This window comes from Coprinopsis cinerea (assembly GCF_000182895.1).
Source record: "Coprinopsis cinerea okayama7#130 chromosome 2 map unlocalized cont3.2, whole genome shotgun sequence".
Lineage (NCBI taxonomy): Eukaryota > Fungi > Basidiomycota > Agaricomycetes > Agaricales > Psathyrellaceae > Coprinopsis > Coprinopsis cinerea.
Genome location: NW_003307543.1, coordinates 1,759,702 through 1,782,071, shown reverse-complemented (window position 1 = coordinate 1,782,071; position 22,370 = coordinate 1,759,702). Strand labels below are relative to the sequence as shown.

The following is a 22,370-nucleotide window of genomic DNA, read 5'->3' as shown; positions in this document are numbered from 1 at the left end:
TCCCCTCCCGACCCGATCCATCAGTGGAGTCCATCCGATCTGTTCGCCACGTAGACGGCAATCCTGATTAAATCAAAAATAATATCGACTCTCTGGAAACAATACAGCTGCTCTCTCTCTGGTATGTACGCGATTTCGCTAGCACAACAACATCGTTGCAGAATAGTACACAGGCCACAAATGTTTTGAGAGAAAAAAAAAAAAAGAGAGAGAGGAACGTGTCAGAACTCGTAAGACAGACGATTACTAGGGTGTTCAAGAGGGAGACATCCTACAATGGAATCGTTCAACGACCAGGTAGGATGGGGGCGTCATCAAGACTTCTATGTGCTTGCAGATCCCTGAGGACGCTTGGATCCACTGGAACAACGGTTAGCGGAGAGCAAGAGGATGGAACGACGATGGCATACCTGGTAGCACACTCTTTCGACGGGTGTGGAGACCATGTTCAGCACCGACAATGTTCTCGTGGTGTCCAACCTGGGGAATAGGAGTCTGTTCACATTCGGGCGGTCTGAGAGACTCTTCGAGCCAAGTTTTTCATTCACTCACATCTAATCCAGGATCTGCCATGGGAACTCGCTCAATGCCTGATTCATCCAAGTCCCCTTGCATGTCGTCGATGGAAGCGGCATTCAGCTCCATGGAGAGGTCGAGAATTTCAGAATCATCAATCGCGGTGGGAGGTGGCGGGGGTTCCCGAGGGGGCTCCACATAACCCTCTGGAAGTGAACCACCGTTATTGCGGATAGCCTTCTCTCGCAGCATTTGCCAAGCGGCGTACTGTGATACAGCATGCTCTTGCTCTCTGTTGCTGTATATGAGGCTAAAATTTGAGACCCGAGTGCTGATCGCAAAACGCACCGGAATTTGGTCTGCTTGTAATGTTGAAGTGTTTCGTCAAAGAGGTCAGGGTTGATCTCCATAAATAGCTTCAAGGCATTGTAAACCATGCCATGAATGGTGCTGGAGATGGGTTTAGAAGGGCAGCACTGATGGAAAAAGTCGTGAAGAGATAAATACCGATTCCAGTGTGATTTCGAATTGTTGTACAATGCAGGGAATACAATGGGAAGAATGACGGACAGATTGTCGCTCATGAGATTGACGACGTATTCGTTATTCCAGTAGAGCAGCGCGCGTTCGGCGACCTGGAAATGCTGGCTATTGATACAGCGAGCCAGCTGCTGGAACAGAGGGACCTGGATCTTTTGGAACTCGATGGGATCGGTGACGTCGAGAACCTCCTCGACCTCGTTGAGGAACATGACCTCCTTGGGCGAGTTGACCTTGGGCCAGTACTTGAGCAAGCCGAGCATGACATCCTCGGCCAGAGTGGGATCCTTTTCCAAGAATTGTACGACGCAATAGGCGAGTTGGGGGTGATACAAGGAGAGGGACTTGACTTTGTGGAGAGGGATGAGGACACGTGTAAGGAAGACCTTGTGCTCTTCCTTGAGGGGCAAGGCGAAACCGTTGATGATGGAACCGAGGATTTCCAAAAGCTCAGCGATACCGTTGTGGCGTTCAGTTTCATAGATGAATTGGAAGAATACATTGTTGATGGAGCGTCGGATAAAGGCGCGGAGGTTGAGGAATTTTCCGTAGATGCGATGGAGAGTTGTCTTGAGGAAATCGCGTTCTCGTGGATCTTCTGAATCGAAGAGCTCGAGCAAGTTTAAGACAAAGGGCTGATCGATGTATCGCTTTGCAAGGTTGGTGTTGAAGTCTGGGCTTTCGACGAAGCGCAAAAAGAATTCGTATACGATTTGAAGGTGAGGCCAGGCAAGCTCGAGGACTGGCTCGTCTTCTTCTGGATCGAAAGCGTCTCCTGTTGGATTGACGGGAGGGGGTATGGAGCGAAAGAGGTTTGTGGCAAACTGGGGGTGGGAATGATAAGGGTGTTTGTGGTAATGGGGGTAGGAAATGAAAACACACCATGTTAACGACTTCTGGGTAGACGTTTTCTGTGATAACACCGCGCTGGGTTGTGATGTATTCGAGCATCTCATGGAGGGTCTGTGCCTTTATCTGCTTGCCCTTGAGCTCGGAGCTGGCATCGTTGAAATCGAAGAGAACGCGACATTGTGCCAGCTTTCTGATGAAGAGACCTGGGCGCTCGCTGGGAGGTGTTTCTGAGCAATAGAATGTGAGTAAGATATATAAAGAGAGACTATGGATACGGACCATTGAAAGGAGGCAAACGCTCGATCTCGACCTTTTCTGTGACGACGAACCTGCTGCTGCGCTGTTTGCGGGGAGGTTTTCCTACGATGGGGATTGTGTCTTTGGGAGCAGCACGGAGACGGTTGAGGGTAGTGTTTCTGGGAGGCGTCGGGGATGAGTGGTCAAGGCCGAGGGAATGCCTGTCCTGGGCGTGGTTGGGGCGATCCTGGGCAGGATCTGAGGAGACGACGACGATGGGAGGGGCCGTCTGGGTTAAATCTGGGGCGGATCTGCGATCTGATTGTTGGCCCAAGCGAGAGTTTGCAGAGTAGTTATTGTGATGCTGGGTTGACTGCACTGGCTGTGGAAGCGGCTTGGAGGTGTTAGGAGGCGGAGGCGGGGGCGCGGAGGCCGCTTGCGCTGCATGCCCCTGCTTCGACTCTTTCTTCGACGACGCCGAGTCCTGAGACGACTTTCTGCTGAGCTGCGCCAGATTTAGAGACTTTCCCTGTTAAAACAGCAACTTGACACACCAGACTCTTGCCGATTTTCTTCATTTCAGATGCTCGACAACAACCCACACCAGCCCTGACTGGCATCGATCCAACCCAGACGCGCGTGACACAACGTCATGTGACTTCCATCACAGAGTGCTCAGCGAGTCCTGGGATCCGACTTGACCGTAGTCAGAGTCTCTCTCAACTTGATCATGGCCGCCATCTACGCTGTATACACTTCGCCTCACCATCCTCCCATCCCAAACCATCTCCCCACTCTCATCGTCACCCCACACGGTCAACCCTCAAACATCCTTTACTCTTACCTTCATACAAACTATGTAACAACTCATTCATTCAGTTTATAACTCTTCAACTAACACAACACAGAACACAGAAAACTATTTGCTCACTCCTTCCCCTCAAGGCGATCTCTGTGTCGCAAAGCTCTTCCCGCCTCGCCCCAAGGACCCCGCCAAGGGCTCCGCCTCCGACCCCGGCCATGGTTCCCCAGCTTCCTCCCGCGTCGTCCGCTGCGAAGCCTCACGCAACCTCAAGTGGACAATAGCAAACACAGGCGTCATATCTCCCATCTACAAGCTCTCTCTCCCCTCCCCAGACTCTCCAGACCTTCCCCTATTCCAGATCTCAAAACCAAATCCAAACGCTGCCTTCTGGTCCATGTTCTACTTTGCCTATGCAGGCCATAACATCCCTCCCAAGCGCATCGAATTTGGCAAAATCCAGAAGAATCCTCCTGGCCCAAACGGCGGCGGAACAAGAATCAGCATCACAGGCAAAACTCCAGAGGAGAAGGCCGTCTGGCAGACCCTCGGGGAGGGCAACGAGGACTGTGTTGAATGGGTCGTCCTTTGTGCCGCACTCAACTTGCTAGAGTGAGTTTCCATGGCAAATATTCCGTCGTCACACGCCATCTCATCATTCATACAGCGACGAGATCATGAAAGCCGCTGAGAAGAATGCCCCTCCTGCACCCGTTCAACTCAGAGATGGCCCGTCCCCAAGCTCTTCAATGCCTAATCAGCAAGGTCCGCCAAACGGTGGTCCGCCCCCTGGTCAGCGCCCAACAGGTCCGGGTGGTCCTCCTCCTCCTCAAGCCTTCCCTCCAGGCGGCCCAGCTCGCGGCCCAAATCAGCAGCCTATGCCGGTAGGCAACCGTCCTCCTGGTCCACCCGGACCAGGCGCTCCCGGTGGCCCCATGCCTCCCGGAGGGCCAATGGGTCCTCCAGGCAACCGTCCTCCTCCACCAGGCGGATTCCAAGGCCAAGGCCCCCCACCCCCTCAAGGTTACGGTTTCCCACCCGGCCAAGGTCCCCCACGTCCAGGTCCTCCCCCCGCCGGGTTCGGAGGTCGCCCTCCTCCACCGCACGGCGCCTTCCCCCCTCAAGGCGGTCCACCTCCTCCTCAAGGCGGCCCCATCAGGAAGTTCTAATCTTGCTCACTATACCCTCTCTTTTTTTCCTCTTCTCTCATGCCCCGGGTTCTGTGTCGTGTGATGTGACAAGGCCGAAATGATGTATATGTATTCCAATGTCAACGGGATAACAGATGTGTGTATTATGTATGAACAAATCATTGCTTTTGGTTCTTGATGAGCTCCTCCAAAGCATCGAGCGAGAGCGCTGGTAACAGAGCAAGTTTAGGCAAGGCAGTGAGAGATAAAGACATGCAGACGTACACTTGGGTCGCTCGATGGGGAGGCCAAGAGCTGTGCAGAGCTGTTAGCCCGGATCTTGCGAGCGTCTTTTTTTGATACATACCACGAGCCCAGACGAGTTGAGTGAGGGCACCCAAAGCCCTTGAAACACCAAAGATGACCGTGTAGTACTGTGCGCGGATTCTTCAGTAAATCCCGCAGCAACACCGTCCAGATCAAAACCTACCTTGAACTCCGTCAAGCCGTAGTGGTAGAGGACGCAACCTAGCCAAACACATCAGAACTGCCATCCCGGATAGCCAGCGTCGAACGTACCAGAAGTAGCATCAACGTTGGGGTAAGGGTTCTTGGTCTTTCCGTGCTCCTTCAAGACATCAGGCGCAACCTCAAACGTCTTGTTCACCAACTGCACGATGGGGCTCTCCTTGAGCTCAGGTCGCGCCTGGCAGAACTCTTGCAAAGCAATGAATCGAGGATCGGGGTTTCGGAGAACACCATGTCCATATCTACCTTGCCGTGAGTAGACAGAAACAGTGCGGAAAGGGAATGTGCATACCCAGGAACGACTTGTCCGCTCTTGAGCGTCTTCCAGAGGTAGTCACGGATATCATCATGCGTGATCTTGTCGCCGAGCTCCTGTTGCATGGCCAATTGCCACCTCAAGACTTCCTGGTTGGCCAAACTAGTGGTTATTACGCGTCAGTACCCCGACCTGAAACCAGAAACAATGAATGGCATACCCGTGAAGGGGTCCAGCGAGAGCAAAGAGTGCAGCAGAGTACGAGAGGTAAGGATCGGAGAGGGTGGAGCCGACGAGATGAGCAGTGTGTGCAGAAGCATTGCCACCCTCGTGGTCACCGTGCAAAGCAATGTACAATCGGAGGTACTCGGTGAGGTTTTGGTTCGAGCCGTAACCAAGCATGTTCGTGTAGTTGCCTATCGTGGGCGTTCAGCGAGGTTCAAAACGCGCTATTCATAAACACTTACCGACAAGGTCGAGGTCCTTGTTGATAGCAGGGAGCTCAGTGCCGGGCTTGTAGACGTTTCGGTAGATACGGGCAGCCAAGGCAGGGAGTCGGGCGATGAGGTTAAGGCAGTCCTCGAGGGTAGGTGCCCAGTACTCGGTCTTCTTCATTCCCTTTTCGTAGGCAGCCTGGAACGCACTGTCGTGGTTCAGGGCAGCGACACCAATGCCGAGCTGGGTCATGGGGTGGAGGGTCTTGGGGAGCCTAGCCAACCCAATCAGTACTGGACATAAAAGGCGCACAAGGAAAGAGACACACTCATCAACAAGTTGCTCAACAAATTTAGGGAGGTCACCCTTCTCAGCCAATTCGCGGGAGAGCTGGCGAGTTTGCTCCGAGGTAGGGACTTGGCCGGTGAGGAGGAGCCAGAGCATACTCTCGGGAATGATCTCCTTGCCACCAGGGGCAGGGGGAAGAACCTTTTGGCAGTCTGGGATGGAGAGTCCATGGAACCGAATGCCCTAAACATGTGTCAGTGACGCGCTCAGCCTAGCGGCGAGAGAGCGCGTACCTCAATGGGATCCAAGACGGAGGCGTCCCAGAGCATGGCCTTCAAGCCTCTCATACCCCCAATGATGTTCTCGACCTGTAACCCAGATTTGTGTCACTCTTTACTCTGTTCCGGAAAGACACGAAGATACGGATAACACATACTTTGACATCGCCAACGACAGTCTGGCCGTGCTCGGTTTTCTAAAGAAGGTGTGTCAGTTCGAATCGCGTGCGTGAACTGCGCGACCTACGAGTTTCTTGAGCTGTTCCTGCTTTGCGGGGATGATATCCTTGAGGGTGTCGCGAAGAGACTTTGGGACGGGGTGAGGATCGCGGTGAGTGCCTTGATAGAATGGAACGAACCTTGGTGGATGCAAAGCGGTACTGTGTAGCTGCAAACCTGGCAGCAGATGCACGGGTTGGGACGACGAATCTAGCGAACATGGTGGGTGAACGAGGATAAGAGGTTGAGTTCCGTTGCGCCCCTTACTTATGATTTAAAAGTTCCCCGGATTCCTGGGGTCAAACTAGATCCGGTTCCCGAGCGCCGCATCACAAAACCAAACCCTTTCCGCGATGCCACCACCAAAGCTCGCCGATCTCTCCTATCTTCAGGTCGTCGACCTGTGTGATAACGTTGACCTTCGACGAGATGCCCCAGACTTTCTGTACGACGCCAAATTCGACGTCACCGAGCAACTGATACCGTTCGCCTTGACTGAAGACATCGATAGTCCTATAATCGGCCTTTTAAGACCTCCCATCGTCAAGGAGCTCATCGCCGACAACGCTCGCAATCGACAGCAGGGTACACCCGAAGTATGGAACCTCCGCTTGGAACCCTCAGAACACCGGACTCTGAGCAATGGTCGGTCAGTTGGACCATGCATTAGCTTTCAGAGCTGGCTGGACGACCACGAGAAGAGGACAGCCGCGATGAAGGAGATCTGCGAGCGATGGCGAGATACTGGGCTATTCAGCGAAGTCTGTGGCCCCACAAAATGGCGAAACGAGATGTATCCTATCTACGCAGACCCCTTTGGCGCCCATGACCACCCGACTGCGCCTCTGCCCGACCGACCGCTGAACTATGTCTTCGAGATGGAGCGATCTGCTTGCGCATTGTTCGGGGTCATCACCTATGGGGTTCACATGACTATCTACGAGCACAACGTGGATGACGATGGCCAAACGAACCTCAAAATCTGGGTTCCAACCCGTGCGTTGACCAAACCCACTTGGCCGGGTTTTCTCGACAATACCGTCGCTGGAGGCATTCCAAGCGGCATGTCGCCTTTCGAGTCTTTGGTGAAGGAGTGCATGGAGGAGGCCAGTCTTCCTGATCATGTCGTCCGGAAGCACATCAAGGCCGTTGGGGCGATAAGCTATACGATAAGGTATTTTACATATACCCTGGCATCCTCCCTGTCTAAGGATGACATTCGACAGAACGACCAAAGGGTGGCTTCAACCCGAAGTGGAGTGAGTGTGCCTACACCATCCCGTGAAAATGTCACTGACCGTCCAATTCTAGATACGTTTACGACCTCGTCATCCCACCTAACAGTGACCCCGCATTGTTCCAACCAAAACCCCTGGATGGCGAGGTCGAGTCCTTCGAGGTATTTACTCAGCTCTTTCAACTCGTTTCAATGTTGTCTCATTGCACCCTGCCATAGCTCATGTCACAGGAGCGCGTGATAAAAGAACTACGCGCAGGCCAGTTCAAACCGAACTGTGGAATGGGTGTGTCCAAAAAATGTAACGGGAGCTTCACCTGCTAACTTCCGTCGACCTGACAGTCCTGATCGACCTGTTCATCCGCCTGGGCATTATCACGCCGGACAACGAACCCGATTTTATGAAGATCGTTACCCGACTACACGGCCAGTTCGACTATTCGAAATGGAAGCAATGACTAAAACAACGGCTGCGTTCAGTGCCTTTGCCTTTTTATGAGGCGACGTGTCTTTTTACTGCCCCAGATGTAAAAATCTATGATGGGCGGTTGGGGAGCGATATCTATAACTAGAGTTGGTTATTCATTGAAAACGAGTGTTTAATCCCACTTGAAAGAATAATGCCAGTCAATCCACGAACGGGCTTCAGTTTGATAGAATTCCGTTGTGCGCATATGTTTCGTATTGAATTTGAGCAGTTGCGAGAACAGAGAGATGAAATGAAAGTAGAGATGGGAGAAACTGGGGGCGCTGACGTCTTCAGGTCCTAATACAGCCAAACATAACATCCACGTCGGCACAAATCAATCTCGCCAGCAGAATCCAGGGAACACGTCTGTCCACCGTCCACCATGGCCTCCATCCTCGTCCCCGTGGCCTACATCTTCATCGTCTTTGGCGGCCTTTTTGTTTTCAGTTATTTCTACAGGAAACACACCTCCAGTCAGTCCTTATTTCAATCACTCAACTATTTACTAACACACACCACATCCAGCCCGCGTATACGAACCCTATTTCCCTTCCCACCCTGAACGAAATGCATATGTCACTCTTTTACAACAAGACCCACCTGCTTCCGACTCTTTGCTGAAAGCCGCCCTCGTGCGACGTGCCATGGCCGATGTGCAGCGGGTCCTGCGCATCCGCGAAGACAAACCCGCTCTCCAGGCCCTCCTTCAAAAAGGTTCCATCGGGGACGATCTCTGGAACAGCTTGCTGGCCGCAGAAAAGGAACTCGAAGCAGAAGTAATGGAAGTCGTCCAGGAAGCCAACTCTTTCGTCGAGGGATGGGGTCAGGTTATCTTCCCCACTGCCAACGAAATGCTTGCCAACGAAAGAATGCGCGCTATCTGGGAGAACACGGAGAAATTGAAATCTGAGCTGGGTCTGTCCATTCCTCCCCCAAGACAACAACTGGTTCTCATTGATTATATACAGAATTGAAGTACGATGTCAAGGCCAAGTTCCAACTCACTCCCGTCCAAGGTCCTCCCCCGTCCACACCCACCAAATCCAACGGTCTAACTCCCCCAACCCCTACTGCTTCTGAACAGTCGATAACGAGCGACGGTGAGGGAACACCCAAATCTGTAAGTGCTCCCTTTGCCTCTCCCACCAACCAACCTTACACCATTCATCTAGGCCAAGTCTAAGCGACGAAAGTAGCCTTAGATCTGTTGTCTGTCCACGTTGAAACTATTATATGATTCCACGTTAAGGCATATTATGACAGAGATACCATTAGAGCAGTCCGCATCCAGGCCGGCAAGTTGCAAATCAAAGGTTACAGTGAGAATAAGTGACGAATCGAAACAAAGCGGGGAAAGAACGATGTACAGTATGTAATGAAGAAAGCTGACGATGATGCTACAATCATCCTCGAATCACGATCGCTTTCTCCCCTCCACCAGCTCTTGTCCTTCCAGACTTGTCCACATGGTCCAAACCTAGCACATCCTCTGGTGCAAACTGATGGTCGTAGATAGTGTCCTCTGCAAATCATATGTCAAAGACTGTCTGTATAGAATAGAAGAAGAAACTGTACCATCTTCGATGTACGAGGGCTGCTTGAAGGTTGACGCCTGGATGAGCGCAAATCGATATTTGGCAAATTCCTTGTCCGACACTCCCAAGCGAGCTTGCAACCGCTTCTTAGTATCATAGAACTTCTCTCCTCGCTTCACTACAAACTTGAAAGGAACGCCGTGTGTCCTCGTGAGTTCCTTGGAGAAGTGGAACACGCCGATAACCTTGTCGGTATCGTCCGCCTCCAATTCTTCCCGAGTCACTTCCTAAGACCGGGATGAGACGCTGCCCGCCAATCGAATAAAAAAACGCGAACCTCTGCATACAACTCCACTGGGTCAGGGATGTTACCAATCATCTCAGATCCGGTAAACTCTTTCTGCATCTTTCCGTCCTTCGAGATCTCGAACACACGAATTTTGCCAGTACCACCAGGTGATAGCGTGACTTGCTTGGCAAGATGATCAGCGAGATCATGGACCATGCTCGTCTTTGGGAGAAGGAAAGGATACGACGCCTCTTCCTTGTTATGAATACCAGTCCAGATGACCTTGAGGCTGCGCTTGGTCTCGAGCTCCACAATGCTGACGTCCAACTTCTCGTACAGGATAACCGTCGTGGTGGGGCTGATGTAGTTGGGTGCCATGATTTCTGCAATGCTCTGGTTTAAGGATCGCTTCAAGATGGCTTTAGGTGAACCGTTGGACGCATGAGTGGTAGTGAATCGAAGCTTGATAGGGTCATGGCGAAGTGCCTCTCCAACCTTGTTGGCCATCTGTTACACGGTAATAAGCCCATTGCTGAAGAATGGAAGTAAGGAACGTACCATGTCGTAGTTGTGCTTCTTACTCAAGATGATGTGGAACTCAGGGTTATCTTGACCATCTTCGTGCTTGGGTCTGAAAATGAGCATGACCCGGTTCTGAAGGAAGTCATAAAATTGAACCGGGTTGGAGTACAGGCCTTGGCTGTCGAGGTCGGTGATTCTGTGTGGACCATTCAGCCCGAGAAACGGGAACAAGCGACACGCGACTTACTCCTTCTCCGAGAGGTCAACTTGGAAGCAGATGATGTCACCATCCTGGATTTCACTCTGCGAGAAAGTGAGCTTGGGTTTCATCAATTCAATCATCCCAGGTTTAATTTCCTAAAGAACAGCGGGTAAGCCCAAGTGAACTGGCGTCAGCAATCGTCACGGACCTCATAGAGCTTCAAGGGCGTGCCAGGTGTCCATCTCATGCGCTCGTTGATGATCGGGATGAGGTCTCCAACTTTACTTTGCCGGCCAACGTAAACCTTTCCGACACCAGTAAGTGACTGCTTGGTGGTGTCAAAGTGCTTGAGGAAGATCATGATCGTTTGCGGGGGCGGGTCAGGCTTCGATGGATCAGCAATCACGTCGACGTAGAGGCGGAGGTCGGTCTGACGAGCGGCCATTTGGTTTCGGATCACATCGACAGCTGCACAATGTAAGCCACGGCGGTTACTCGAGACCAGCAGCTACTCACTCAAAGTCGGTTCGTTCTCGGGTATCCAGGTGTCTGGTCGGACAGTCTTGTTTTGACGGTTGACGAGGACCCACAGTCGGATTTGGTTATCGTGGTAATTGAAATGACGGGCAATTCGATTCTTGAACGTGGCATAGGTTTCCTGCTTCAACACACGGAAGCTAGGCAAATCAGACGGCGGCCAGTTTTTCTCGTCGAACGAAGCCAGATCAAATCCTTCATGACGCGAGAAGGTCTCGTCAGTAATAACCTAGAAAACCCAACATCAGTATCTTGCAACGCCTGCAAGGGAAAAGCGACTCTTTACTTTGGCAGTCAGGAAAAGATGCTGCTCCTCCCGCTCCCGCTTCTTCGCTTCCTGTTGAAGCTTCTCCTCGTCCAACCGACGCTCTATATTTGTTTAGCCGATCCCCCAACTCATAAGAAGACAGCACTCACTGAGATGCGCAGGGGTGTCTTCCTCGGTGAACGGTGCCAAGATCTCGTCCATGGCGGATTCGCGGATGTAAACCAACATGTAGGCGTTGGTGAAGCGCTTGATGGTTCGTCCCTGGTTTCGCTGATAGGTAGGCGGGATTCCATTAAGGGGTTCGCCACCATAGTTCTCTTCGAGGACTTCCTTATCGGTTACAGGAGTGACCCGATCATCGTCGAATTTCAGCCATCGACTATTCCGATCCGGTTTGATTAGGGCAAAGTAGTGTCCTCCGTGTAAATCGCCGGAGTGGACCAGGACGCCTGTGAGTTTGTAGACCCATGGTTGAGACCTGTCGGCAGCTGGGTCAAGGAATTCTTCGAGATCGATCTCAAAGGGAAATTCATGACGGTCGTTGATTTTGACCATCGCGTCTCGCTGAATGTCATATTCGAAACGCTTGAGCTGGAGATGTAATACTGGAGGGAAGGACTCGAAGATGATGCCCTTCTTCGCGTCCTGTAAACCAAAGCCCTCGGCTTGATACTTGTTTTCTCCGTCCAGCATTTCAACAGCGACGTAGTCCTTGAATGATTCGTAAAGGTTCTTCATGCCCTTGACGTTAAGCTGGATATCTGTACGTCATAATAGTGTTTAAAATGTGACAAAGCAGAAAAGTAGTGACCACAAGCCCCTTACCGTTGAAAGCCTCAGTGCGCGAGGATTCGTAATCCACATTGACACATTTAATGTAGCTTTTCATTTTACCGACAAAAAGCTTTTGAATAGCCCCTTCAGCTTTCGTGCCCTAGTACGACGGTTGAGAAACCAATACACTATAAGCGTATAGGGTGATCATACCTTCATCTTGGACTCGAGCTTGTCCTGGAGCACCCGGTTGAATTCCTGGACATCATGTTGTAAGAACGAGTCCAACGATTTCCATCCAAATGATTTGGTAAGCTCAGTGGTTCCTGATAGGACATTGCTCAATCATCGCTTGAAAGGAGGGTAAGTGATAAAACCTTACCGACTGGCTGATCTGAAGTTTGTAGGTGATAGAATACTCGCTGCAAAGCAAGCGCCACGCTTTCGGTGGGGTGATCGTGTTCTGTCGGTATTTGATATACCGCCTTATCTGGGCTCAGTATGGACGTGTGGGGCGGAAAAGCTTGTTCTTACCTTGCGGAAGTAGTGTGTGCAGAACAGAGACTGTAGCAACGAATTCATGTAGCAGGTGGCACCCTGGTTCTTCAGACCCACAAACCCAGTCTCCTTCTTCGAATCGTAGCTGATGGAGTGGTTAGAGACAGTTGCATCAATTGGACTTGATAAACGACGAACTTGACAAAGTTATGCCATAGCACTCCTGTCGGGTCCTCAAGGACGCGGACGAACACTGTGATATCCGCAGATCCATTCTCAATTGTTGGGCGCGGTTGACCCTCGACAGGTTGGAACAGCTTGCGTAGCTCGCTGAACCTAGTGAACCCCCAATCACATTCCTCCGCGATAAATCGGTGGTGAGCATCTGCAAAGGGTTGGCATCAGGATATTAGACAAGGTGATCTTACGTACGGCTAACGGTGTAGATTGTAGGATCGTGAATGTTGGAGATGACTAAGGCAAACTGGGCACAGGCGTGCCATCCTTCTGGAGATTTCTTTGGCTCAGCGTAGTCGAGATAGACGGACACTGTATCGTTTGGTGGTGCATTTGAATTGCCGAAGGGGAACAGTAGAATTCGCCTGGACCATCGTCAGTACCGCGTATATGGACATGTTCCATCGCTAACTGACCATTTGTGACCCCCACATTCAAACTCTGGACTTGTCAATTTCTTGTCTAGCTGGCGCCAATTCTCCAACCTCCACGTAAAAACTTTGAAATCCTTGACGTCGTGACCCAAATCTGGGAGATGTTTCGCAGCGAAGGCCTCGTCTGGAATCTCGTTAGTAAGATGCCATGTCCTAGATAGAACGAGGAGGCTCACGATCTCGAACAGATACAGCCTCGTCGACTTCCATGGGGGGTCCTGGTTGTTTCTCGTCTAGGATTTCCATGCCGTCAATCTGGTCAGAGAAGAGAACGTTGACTCAGTCACATGGAGGTCATTAGTGCGATAGATGGCGTACCATCTCTGGTGCTAGCCAGCGGTGATACTTTGTTTGGTTTTTGGCGATTTAAGGAGAGGAATTCTACAAGAGCAAGAGACAAAAATGACGGGGAAGGGGAAGAAATCAAGCTTGCGGGAAGATAGGGAGCAAGCACTGCCAGTGCCAGGAGTCGCCTCGATGCCCATTTCCCAAAACGTGAGGACCGTGCGAACTTATCGCGGCAATACCCGATTACTTTTCTTATTTTTTGCCGCAGAGCCAGATGCTGGTTATCGTTTGTCTTCTTCTCCATCCCAATAATAGTCCTCGTTAATCACTCAATGTGACCGACATTCACTTGATCTTAGGTTCGCATTATTCTCGCGATTACTCCTTTTTTTCTAGCCCACACGATCCTTAAATTGTCTAGACAGGGAGACTTGTTCTCCAACAGCCTTACCGCTGTCCCACTGTCTTGTAATGAGTCAAAATCGTGTAATATCAAGCTCGGTACATCGGTTGCAGGAGGGACCCGTCTTGGGTTCTTTCTGCGCTGCTGATGTTCCGGGCATTGGCCTAACTCTCACTTATGGCGTCGCGTTCAGGCGTTCAGTCCCATCCACGCACGATGCCCTAGATAGTTGGCAAACATGTACCTTTGACTAAGTAGAAATTTGATCTTGAATGTACATCGTTTCTTCATTCAATCCCAGAGGCCTCGTTGCAAGTGTTATCGCCCTCGTTTTTCGGGCGCAGCTCTGGGCAATAAACATGTGTAGGCCCCAGCATGCCAAATGCGGCAGACTCATCAACGTCTCCCCTTTGCCTCATGTTAACGAAACCAAGTCCGTATTACTGGATTTCTTTCCCTTTTATATAACGCAGAGGCTCCCGAACCAAGCAGGAGCTGTTTTCCGCATCTTTAACTTTCATTCTGTATGAAAAGTTTCTTCACACGTAGGACCGACAGCCAACCGCGGCCCAGTAAACCTTCAAGCTCCAGGGACTCATATAAATTCTGGGTTCCTCAACCGAGGAACGACTCTGAAGACGAACGCCCCAAGGCCGTCGTCGACCGTCTAGACCAGCCGCCCGTCAATGTACGCAAACACAACGACAAGCATGCGTCCAAGACCACCCGCAAACAGCTCGTCGGCCTCGATGAAAACACCAGGATCCTTCCTCCACCTCCACCGGGTACTGCGCATTCACACAACTCGCATCGTGGCCTGGACAGAGCTGTTGAGCCCTTCCTGCGACACATGCACGCCCAGGTTGGGTCGGTTGCGCCGTCCAACACCTACCCTCGAAGTTCCCAGCGTCCTCAGTACCACGGAACGGAGGATACAGCACCGATCCCTTCCTCACGCCCAGACAATGTCAGAGCACCTTCTAGAGCCGCTTCGCATTCCGCAACTCAAATTATGGACGTACAGAGAGGCTACTACATGGACTATGCGACCAAACACACTGACAAGTCTGCGGCAAGAGTCAAGCTGAAGGAATCCAGCTATCTACGTTCTAAGAACTACGACGAAACACAACACCGTTCTGGGTCTACGGCCAAATCGGAAGATGAACGACGAGAGAAAGAGCGGGACACAAGAGGGTGGTTAAGATTCAGGAGGGATCGAGACAAGTCGAGAGCTAGGGAAAGGGAGAGGGAAGGGGATAGAGAGCGTGAACGCAAAGAACGAGAGAGAGAGAGAGCGTTGGATTCGGACAGAGAGAAGGAAATTCGGGAAAGGGAACGGGGGAAGGAGTTACCCCGGTCGCGGAACGAGGGGGAAGCTAGGGAACCGCGCACGAGACATGGAGACCAGGAACATAACCTCAACAACGGTGACACAGACCGCGATCGATATCGACGCGACAGAGATAGAGAAGCACGGGAAGCAGAGAGACAAGAGTCTGAGCGGAGGAAGTTGGAACAAGAGTTTCTGGATCGCCGCAAACTAGAGAAGGAGTATCGGCGGCAGGAGAAAGAACGCTTGCGCCGTGAAAGCGAACGCAGAAACGAGGGGGAAGAATCGGCGCGCCGACAACGCGAGAAGGAGGACTATGAGCGGAGAAAGGAATCAGAACTGGAGGAGAAGAGGAAACGAGAAGAAGCGGAGCGGAGGCGGAGAGAGGACGAGGAAAGGCGGCGGAGGGAGAAAGAGGAATTGGAACTCCAGTGGAAGCGCGATAAAGAAGAAGCCGAGCGTAAATGGCGTGATGAGCAAGACAGACGCAGACAACAGAAGGACGAAGAGCGCAGGCAGAAAGAATTGGAGGATCAGAGGCGAGCGAAGGAAGAACGTGACCGGAAGGAAAGAGAAGAGGCTGAAAGAAGGTGGAGAGAAGAACAACGTCGGTTGCAAGAGAAAGAGGAACTTGAGCGCAAGCAAAAGGAGGAGCATGAATTCAGGCGCAAGTGGGAGGAGTACGAACGCCAGAAGAGGGAAGAGAAAGAACAGCAAGAAAGAGAAGAGGCAGCCCGGCGACTGTTTGAGAAGGAGGAATATGAACGCAAAGAACGAGAGGAATACGCACGTAGGCAGGCAGAGCTCAACAGAAACAACAGAAGAGTCAGAACGCAAGCTAAAAGAAGAGTTGGAGCGTAAACAGAGGGAGGAAGCGAAAGGGTGCAAAGAGAGCGGGAAGACTTGAGAGAAGGATAGGGGAAGAGTTGGAGCGCCACGAAGGCTGGAACATGAATTTCAGCTGAAGGAGGATGAGCGTAGGCTGAAAGAACAGCAAGAACGCAAACAGCGCCAGGAGCAGGAACGCAGGCAACGAGAGGAACTGGAGCGCAGGCAGAGAGAAGAACTGGAGCGCAGGCAACGAGAGGAGCAGGAACGCAGGCAGCGAGAGGAGCAGGAGCGCAGGCAACGAGAGGAGCAGGAACGCAGGCAGCGAGAGGAGCAGGAGCGCAGGCACCGAGAGGAGCAGGAACGCAGGCAACGAGAGGAGCAGGAACGCAGGCAACGAGAGGAGCAGGAGCGCAGGCAACGAGAGGAGCAGGAGCGCAGGCAACGAGAGGAGCAGGAGCGCAGGCAACGAGAGGAGCAGGAGCGCAGGCAGAGAGAGGAGCAGGAGCGCAGGCAGAGAGAGGAGCAGGAGCGCAAGCAGAGGGAAGAGCGCGAACGGTACCTGAGAGAGGAGGCCGAACGAAAGCAAAAAGAGAGGGAGGAGATTGAACGACGGTATAGGGAAGAGCTGGAGCGAGCACAAAGGGAGGAGTCTGCGCGCCGGGAACAGGAAGAACGGGAACGCAAGGAAAAGGAGGAAGTCGAGCGGAGGCAGAGAGAAGAACAGGAGCGTAGACGGAAAGAGGAACTTGAGCGCAAAGAAAAGGAGGAACTTGATCGGAGACAGAAAGAGGAAGCGGAGAAGAAGTCGCGAGAGGAGCACGAACGCAGGCGCAGGGAGGAGGAAGAGAGGAAGCAGAGGGAAGAGGCAGAGAAAAGGCAAAGGGAGGAGCGCGAACGCAGGCTTAGGGAAGAGATGGAAAAAAAGCAGAGGGAGGAATTGGAACGAAAGCAGAGGGAAGAGGCAGAGAAAAGGCAAAGGGAGGAGCAGGAACGTAGGCAGAAAGAAGAGACCGAGAGGCGGCAAAAGGAAGAATATGACCGTCGGCAGAGGGAAGAGGCGGAGAAGAGACAAAAAGAGCTGGAACGTAGTCAGAGGGAAGAGTCCGAGCGGGAAGAAAGGGAAGCAGAGAGGAGACAGAGAGAAGAATATGCGAGAAGGCAGAGAGAGGAGGCCGAGCGAAGGTGGATAGAAGAAGAGCAGAAACGAGAAAGAGAGGAACGTGATCGTAAACTGGAAGACGAAAGACGGCGGCAAGAGGCAGAGCGAACACGGAGGGAACTGGAACGGCTGAAGGAGGGGGAAGAACGAAAGAAGGTCGAAGTGGAAGTTGATGTCAGAAAGGAGAAGCAATTAGAGCAAGAGCGGAAACAGAAGGAGTTGCAGCAGGAATGGGAACGTAGACGGCGAGAGGCGACGCAACGACGCTACGAACAGGAATACACAATGAAGTTACAGCAAGAAAAGGACCGTCAACATCGGCCGCAGCATCGACCGCCTGAATTACATGGGCACAGATCCCAGTCCCATCCTCCTCAACCTTCCGAACGAAATGGACAGCCAGGAGAACAGCCGGCCTGGGAGCCACAGGGCCATATCCAAAACGTGGATCGAGGACCTCAGGTTCACCACGAGCATGCATCACAGCGCAAACGACAGTATGACACGGAGCAAGGAACGGGGCACCAGAATCAGGCAGAAGCTGTAGAGGAGAAAGACGAAGAAGACAATGAACGAGCCAGGCGAGCAAGAGATGCGGAGGCGCGTCGCAAGAAGCGAAGGGAGAAATTGGCCCAGCTTGAGAGGATCAAGAAAGAACTGGAAAAAAGTCAGAGGGAGTTACTTGGACGAGTAGACAAGGACACCGAAATCCATGAACGACCTCCAAAGGAAGCACGACCTGAGCGTTTCGAAACTGTTGGTGAAGACACACGCTCTAGTCCACGCCGCGAAGACAACCGTGATGACATTGCCACAGGAGGGCAGCTATCTCCGGACCCCCTACCAGTCACTTCCCAAGCTCTTGAAGTAGCGCACCCGAAAGTGCCAACGAACAACGCACGCCTCCCCCTCCCACTCCAATTGGGGGGCCATACTTCCCATCTAGTGAGATATGCAGCTGCTATGTTTGTCTCCAGAAATTAACCAATTATAGAAGCATGGCAATGCGGTCCAGTCTCTTCAAGCTCCCCCTTCAGTCGTAGTCCGCTCGGCGTCTAACGCTGTCCACGGGCATGTACCTAAACCGACGGGTGCCACTGACAATATGGTTCTGCAACAACTTTCAGGCGCTCTCCAGGTAACCCTAAGTTCCCCATGCACAGGAATCGTGGATGGTCTGATCACAAGGCTTAGGCTGAACAAACGAACCATCTGCAATCAAGCGATGGGGTCCCGCCATATCCTAACGTAAGTCTCATCCCCTACTATCGCGAGCAACACTTTAACAGCGCCTCTATCACTGAAGGTTCCCTTGGAACAACCTACTCTTTCCAATGGCCAGGTCAATGGCGCATCTTTCTTCTCGAACGAGGTCGGCATTGGTTCCATATTCCCTCCCACACCCTTGAATTTACGACCTTCTCTAGGTTCCCGGCAGTCAGTATCGAACACATCGTCAAATGACCAAGGGTTCGCCGAGTTCTAACCATAGAAAATCGATACAAGTTGACGGTGAAAGTGGCCATGCGCTTCGGACATCATCCATTCAGAATCCCCCGTCGCAATCCCTGCTTCAGCAAAGCGCGGCAAACCAGATTCGCGTAGCTGCTATTGTTGACCAAGGAATATTACAGTCGTCCAGGAACACGAGTACTGTGGATTTGCCTCTCAGGACAGGGCCATATGCCATCGCAACGCACAACGGTTCTGGAGAACTCCAAGGCAGTATCTCCCGGCACCAGGTCCGGAGCTCTGCCCTCGGGGTATGCAACGACAATAGTAGTCGAGAGTCCTTAGAACCGAGGAGGCGAAGGCTGTCGAATGTCATTGGAGTGACCTCTCATTCGGGACCGCTGAGGTCGTCTCCGCGCAACCAGCTGGGTTCTGTGGGGGCTGCTGATGTCCTTCCCCGTACTGAGAGTGACTTGAAACTCAGCGCAAACTCCCATCCAAAGGCACCGTCAGCACTCAACCCTCATTCAGCGAATCCCGTCAACTCCACTGCCCACTGCCCCGCCATCGACGCTCTCGACCCACAGTATGGCACCGAAATGACGCAAGGCTCAGCCTCAACAGCTCATGCAAATGTTCTCGGCGGACAGCGGCCAAATCTCGAAAGCTGGAACACTAGAACCGTGGTACACCAGGCCGAAACTAGCACGGAAGCGAGTAACTGGAATCGCCTTCCAAGTCATGGCCTTGAAACGAAAGAAGACCCTACTCCTGGGGCGTCATCAAGCCAACAAGGGCTGTTTTTGTCTGTGAGTCTCGGTGCGCTCATACTCAGAAGCTTTGATGACGGGTGTCCGTACTATAGTCTAACAGTCCTACTCCCATCAATCCAGTCGAGTCCACAAGGATCGATAACCGGACATATGTGGGTCTCTCGGTCCCAAGACCAGCTACCGCGCAGGGCTACCGTGCGCAATCAATGAATCCAATGTCCATGCGACCGCCCCTCAGCATGCGAACTGTATCAAGGCATTTTACAGACGGTTAGTTCGTTACATCGTTTGTCCGGTCCATCCAATCTCATACTGGAGTCGTCTAGCTGGTGAGCCTCCCAGTCACGGTGGATACGACTTGCGTGTTCTCGCAACGCCGTTGGTGAAGAATGGCCAACTTCCCGACCTCAGTTTGAATTCCAAAGAAGTGGGGACCACCGAAGGAATTGAGAATATTCCGCCCAAGATGCACTCCATGGGGGCCAATCCATCTCATAATGCCAAGTCTGCTGCACGGGGAGGCACGATGAATGCATCCAGTGAATCTCTTCCGAAAGAAACTGCGACATCCTCGTCAAAAGAAGCCAAGTCCACCTTTCGTCGCATCCAAGATATGGAGATCAATCGTCATCACCGCCAGCACGGTGGAGCAATCGCAATCCATGACCAGCAACTTGCCCAAGGCCCTCCTTCTAACCTCGATAATCTCGACACGCTTGCAGGCAACCCTACCCTCAACGAGACCCATTTGGAACGGGGGAGCTTTAAGCACGCTTTACCCATTCAATATCGCACCAGGGATTCTGCGGCAGCCTCGGATGAGGAAAGGAAAAATCGCCAGAAGTCGTTTGGGGAGAAAAAAGATCTCATACCGTCGCAAGGCCAAGGTTCTCAGCGCCATGCAACAGCCTCCGCATCTCAGTACCAGGAACAACCAGGTTCATCCAACCGTTCGCTCCCTGCTCCGCCGCCTTCAGTTCGGCCTCCCTTGATGCAATTGCCCTCCATGATCGAACCATCAAGTGCACCTCCCAGTTCAGCTCATCCGCATCACGTTCAGGGGCCTCCTGTCCGCTCCCTATCGACAATGGTCCCTCCACCTTCTATTCGCACCTCTCCGATGCAACTTCCATCTGTAGACCAGCCGTCAACGGGACCTCCACCCTCAGTGCGACCACCTTTAATGCGACTCCCTCCACCAAGTCATCCTTCGATACCACCACCTTCTGTCCGACCTCCTCCAATGGAGTTACCATCCGTGGATCAACCCTCGATGACACCTCCACCTTCCACCCGACCTCCTCTAGCGCAACTACCTGTGACAAGTCACCCCGTCCTATCCCACCTATCTACCAATCACCTAGCATCAGTTCAATCATTGGTCGGAGGCCAAATTCCTGTTACGCGACATCCATCGATGCAATTAACCCCTTCTATTCCCTTACCTGCAGAGACGGGCAACGACAGAGGCCATGGAGCAATTGATACAGCCCACAAGAATACCGAGCCGCAGCCTAGCCTTCGACCTGTTCATGCTTCTGCGCGTCCGAGTGTCGTCCCACTTCCAACCGCCGCCTCTGTTCCCTTTACTCGACGTGATGACAAAGCGAAGCGAATAGCAGAGGAGGTTGGCTCCACTACTTTGCCTGTACGTTACAGTAGCCATCTTTATGACGCCAGACAGGCCTCCAGCATGATTCCAGTTCCGGGCTCCACTCGTCCTCATCTGGTGGACCTTCCTTCCTCCGCCAATGAGCCACAAAGCCGACAACACCCGTATGATCTGAAGACGATGAAACATGGCAGGTCGGATTACCGCTTTCCCACCAATACAACTGTACCTGGCTCCGTCCGCCCTCCCTTCGTTCCCCTTCCTTCTAGGGATGATGAAAACCCAACCAGGCGCCCCGCGAGTCATTACCAATCCGATGTTCCGACTTCCGCTCCTCCTACTGTCCAGCGCCACGCTATTCCGAGAAACCCACAAGAAGCTGATTCTTCGGGAAGGACAGCACCCCCGAACCAGCTCTCTTCGCAGTCCTCCCGCCACAAGCACTCGTCTTCGTTCCCAGCCACCATCCCTCATCCGCCTGCTTCAATTGACCCACGTTCATCTGGACAACCACATCGATCTGGTCATACAATTGTCCCGGGAACCACGCGCCAAGCGCCCATTCCTCTCCCCGCGCGGTCATACGAGACCATTCATCAAACAGGCAACGAAGGCGACGAGACTATACTGATGACGCCTTCATCACTCGCGCCGATGATGCTTGCCTCCAATTCTCAGCAGTCGTTCACTCGCTCCATTGTCCCTCTCCGTGACTCTCCTCCGGAATTCGTAAACGAGCTGGTGAGTTCTGGGTTCAAGGCAGAACGGCAACCATCCACAGCCCCTTCAAGGCATCCGGAACCACAGATAGATCCTAAGCCATCGAAGGTCATTGACGATCGCGAGCACCCTCCCAAACCTTCCAAGCGGAGGCATCGCCCGAAGGTTGAGACAGAGGAACGCCATGGGTCACGGGCTGTTCCCATCCATGGAAGTACCGAGGACCTGCAGCAACAGAAGCCAGTATTCACGCCCTTTCGGTACTTGGAACGGGCCAGAAAACAGCAGCTCAAACGTACGATGTCCCAGGCTTCTCTGGAGGCACGAGATGGAAATGGCGCCGTGAGTACACCTGCACTCGTTAGAGTGATGACATTGACACTCTTGTACAGCCAAGCACCGTCGTGGGTTCTCCGAGCGTGTCGATATGTAGTACCGCCCCTTTCCAATTACCGCCAACCCAAGATCCCCTTGCCGCAGCCGAAGAGTGGAGGAATAAGGAGGAAGCTAAGTTCCAAGAGAGTAAGAAGAACCGACGCCCGAGACCTGGCGTCGTCATCGGGGTGGCGGAAGATCCAGGCGAAGATAGCAAACCTTCGCGCCGTCCAAAGAGGACCAGAGACCGCAGGCGGCCCACTTCAAATCGACCTGAAACTAGTGCACGATAAACAAAAGCTTGGACTCTTTATTAATGTAATCTTATGGCTCCCTTTCTC

At 52.5% G+C, this 22,370-nt stretch overlaps 7 protein-coding genes across 7 annotated transcripts; 4 read left to right on the top strand and 3 right to left on the bottom strand.

Moving 5' to 3' along the window:
• Positions 1 to 286: 286 nt before the first annotated feature.
• CC1G_12966 (protein phosphatase PP2A0 B subunit gamma isoform) lies at positions 287 to 2,723 on the bottom strand (the record flags this gene model as incomplete). Its single annotated transcript, XM_001833321.2, has 7 exons — positions 287 to 360; positions 411 to 480; positions 553 to 814; positions 865 to 1,880; positions 1,939 to 2,135; positions 2,188 to 2,650; positions 2,700 to 2,723. The coding sequence occupies 7 exons, from the start codon at positions 2,721 to 2,723 to the stop codon at positions 287 to 289; spliced, it is 2,106 nt and encodes a 701-aa protein (XP_001833373.2).
• A 152-nt stretch (positions 2,724 to 2,875) lies between these two features.
• Positions 2,876 to 4,116, top strand: CC1G_12965 (hypothetical protein; the record flags this gene model as incomplete). The annotated part of the gene is made up of 3 exons (XM_001833320.2): positions 2,876 to 2,960; positions 3,025 to 3,559; positions 3,615 to 4,116. The coding sequence occupies 3 exons, from the start codon at positions 2,876 to 2,878 to the stop codon at positions 4,114 to 4,116; spliced, it is 1,122 nt and encodes a 373-aa protein (XP_001833372.2).
• Positions 4,117 to 4,256: 140 nt separating this feature from the next.
• On the bottom strand, positions 4,257 to 6,302 carry CC1G_12964 (citrate synthase; the record flags this gene model as incomplete). The annotated part of the gene is made up of 13 exons (XM_001833319.1): positions 4,257 to 4,306; positions 4,363 to 4,392; positions 4,445 to 4,511; positions 4,568 to 4,605; positions 4,657 to 4,847; positions 4,898 to 5,023; positions 5,082 to 5,277; positions 5,329 to 5,570; positions 5,625 to 5,827; positions 5,878 to 5,952; positions 6,021 to 6,059; positions 6,110 to 6,169; positions 6,222 to 6,302. 13 exons carry the CDS (start codon positions 6,300 to 6,302, stop codon positions 4,257 to 4,259), a joined length of 1,398 nt encoding a protein of 465 aa, XP_001833371.1.
• Positions 6,303 to 6,434: 132 nt separating this feature from the next.
• On the top strand, positions 6,435 to 7,776 carry CC1G_12963 (nudix hydrolase 20; the record flags this gene model as incomplete). Its single annotated transcript, XM_001833318.1, has 5 exons — positions 6,435 to 7,255; positions 7,308 to 7,340; positions 7,393 to 7,480; positions 7,538 to 7,604; positions 7,661 to 7,776. The coding sequence occupies 5 exons, from the start codon at positions 6,435 to 6,437 to the stop codon at positions 7,774 to 7,776; spliced, it is 1,125 nt and encodes a 374-aa protein (XP_001833370.1).
• Positions 7,777 to 8,166: 390 nt separating this feature from the next.
• CC1G_12962 (translocation protein sec66) lies at positions 8,167 to 9,039 on the top strand. The gene is made up of 4 exons (XM_001833317.2): positions 8,167 to 8,260; positions 8,313 to 8,702; positions 8,756 to 8,907; positions 8,960 to 9,039. Exons 1-4 carry the CDS (start codon positions 8,170 to 8,172, stop codon positions 8,981 to 8,983), a joined length of 657 nt encoding a protein of 218 aa, XP_001833369.1. The 5' UTR covers positions 8,167 to 8,169; the 3' UTR covers positions 8,984 to 9,039.
• Positions 9,034 to 13,329, bottom strand: CC1G_12961 (ubiquitin carboxyl-terminal hydrolase 5; the record flags this gene model as incomplete). The annotated part of the gene is made up of 17 exons (XM_001833316.2): positions 9,034 to 9,309; positions 9,363 to 9,609; positions 9,660 to 10,118; positions 10,170 to 10,329; positions 10,381 to 10,490; positions 10,544 to 10,803; positions 10,852 to 11,101; positions 11,159 to 11,241; positions 11,290 to 11,901; positions 11,966 to 12,074; positions 12,128 to 12,240; positions 12,297 to 12,399; positions 12,449 to 12,557; positions 12,611 to 12,797; positions 12,845 to 13,014; positions 13,066 to 13,207; positions 13,260 to 13,329. 17 exons carry the CDS (start codon positions 13,327 to 13,329, stop codon positions 9,191 to 9,193), a joined length of 3,303 nt encoding a protein of 1,100 aa, XP_001833368.2. The 3' UTR covers positions 9,034 to 9,190.
• A 971-nt stretch (positions 13,330 to 14,300) lies between these two features.
• On the top strand, positions 14,301 to 22,322 carry CC1G_13923 (hypothetical protein; the record flags this gene model as incomplete). Its single annotated transcript, XM_002911837.1, has 9 exons — positions 14,301 to 15,932; positions 16,069 to 18,042; positions 18,092 to 18,235; positions 18,292 to 18,345; positions 18,404 to 18,469; positions 18,525 to 19,358; positions 19,415 to 19,592; positions 19,649 to 21,996; positions 22,047 to 22,322. 9 exons carry the CDS (start codon positions 14,301 to 14,303, stop codon positions 22,320 to 22,322), a joined length of 7,506 nt encoding a protein of 2,501 aa, XP_002911883.1.
• Positions 22,323 to 22,370: the final 48 nt, after the last annotated feature.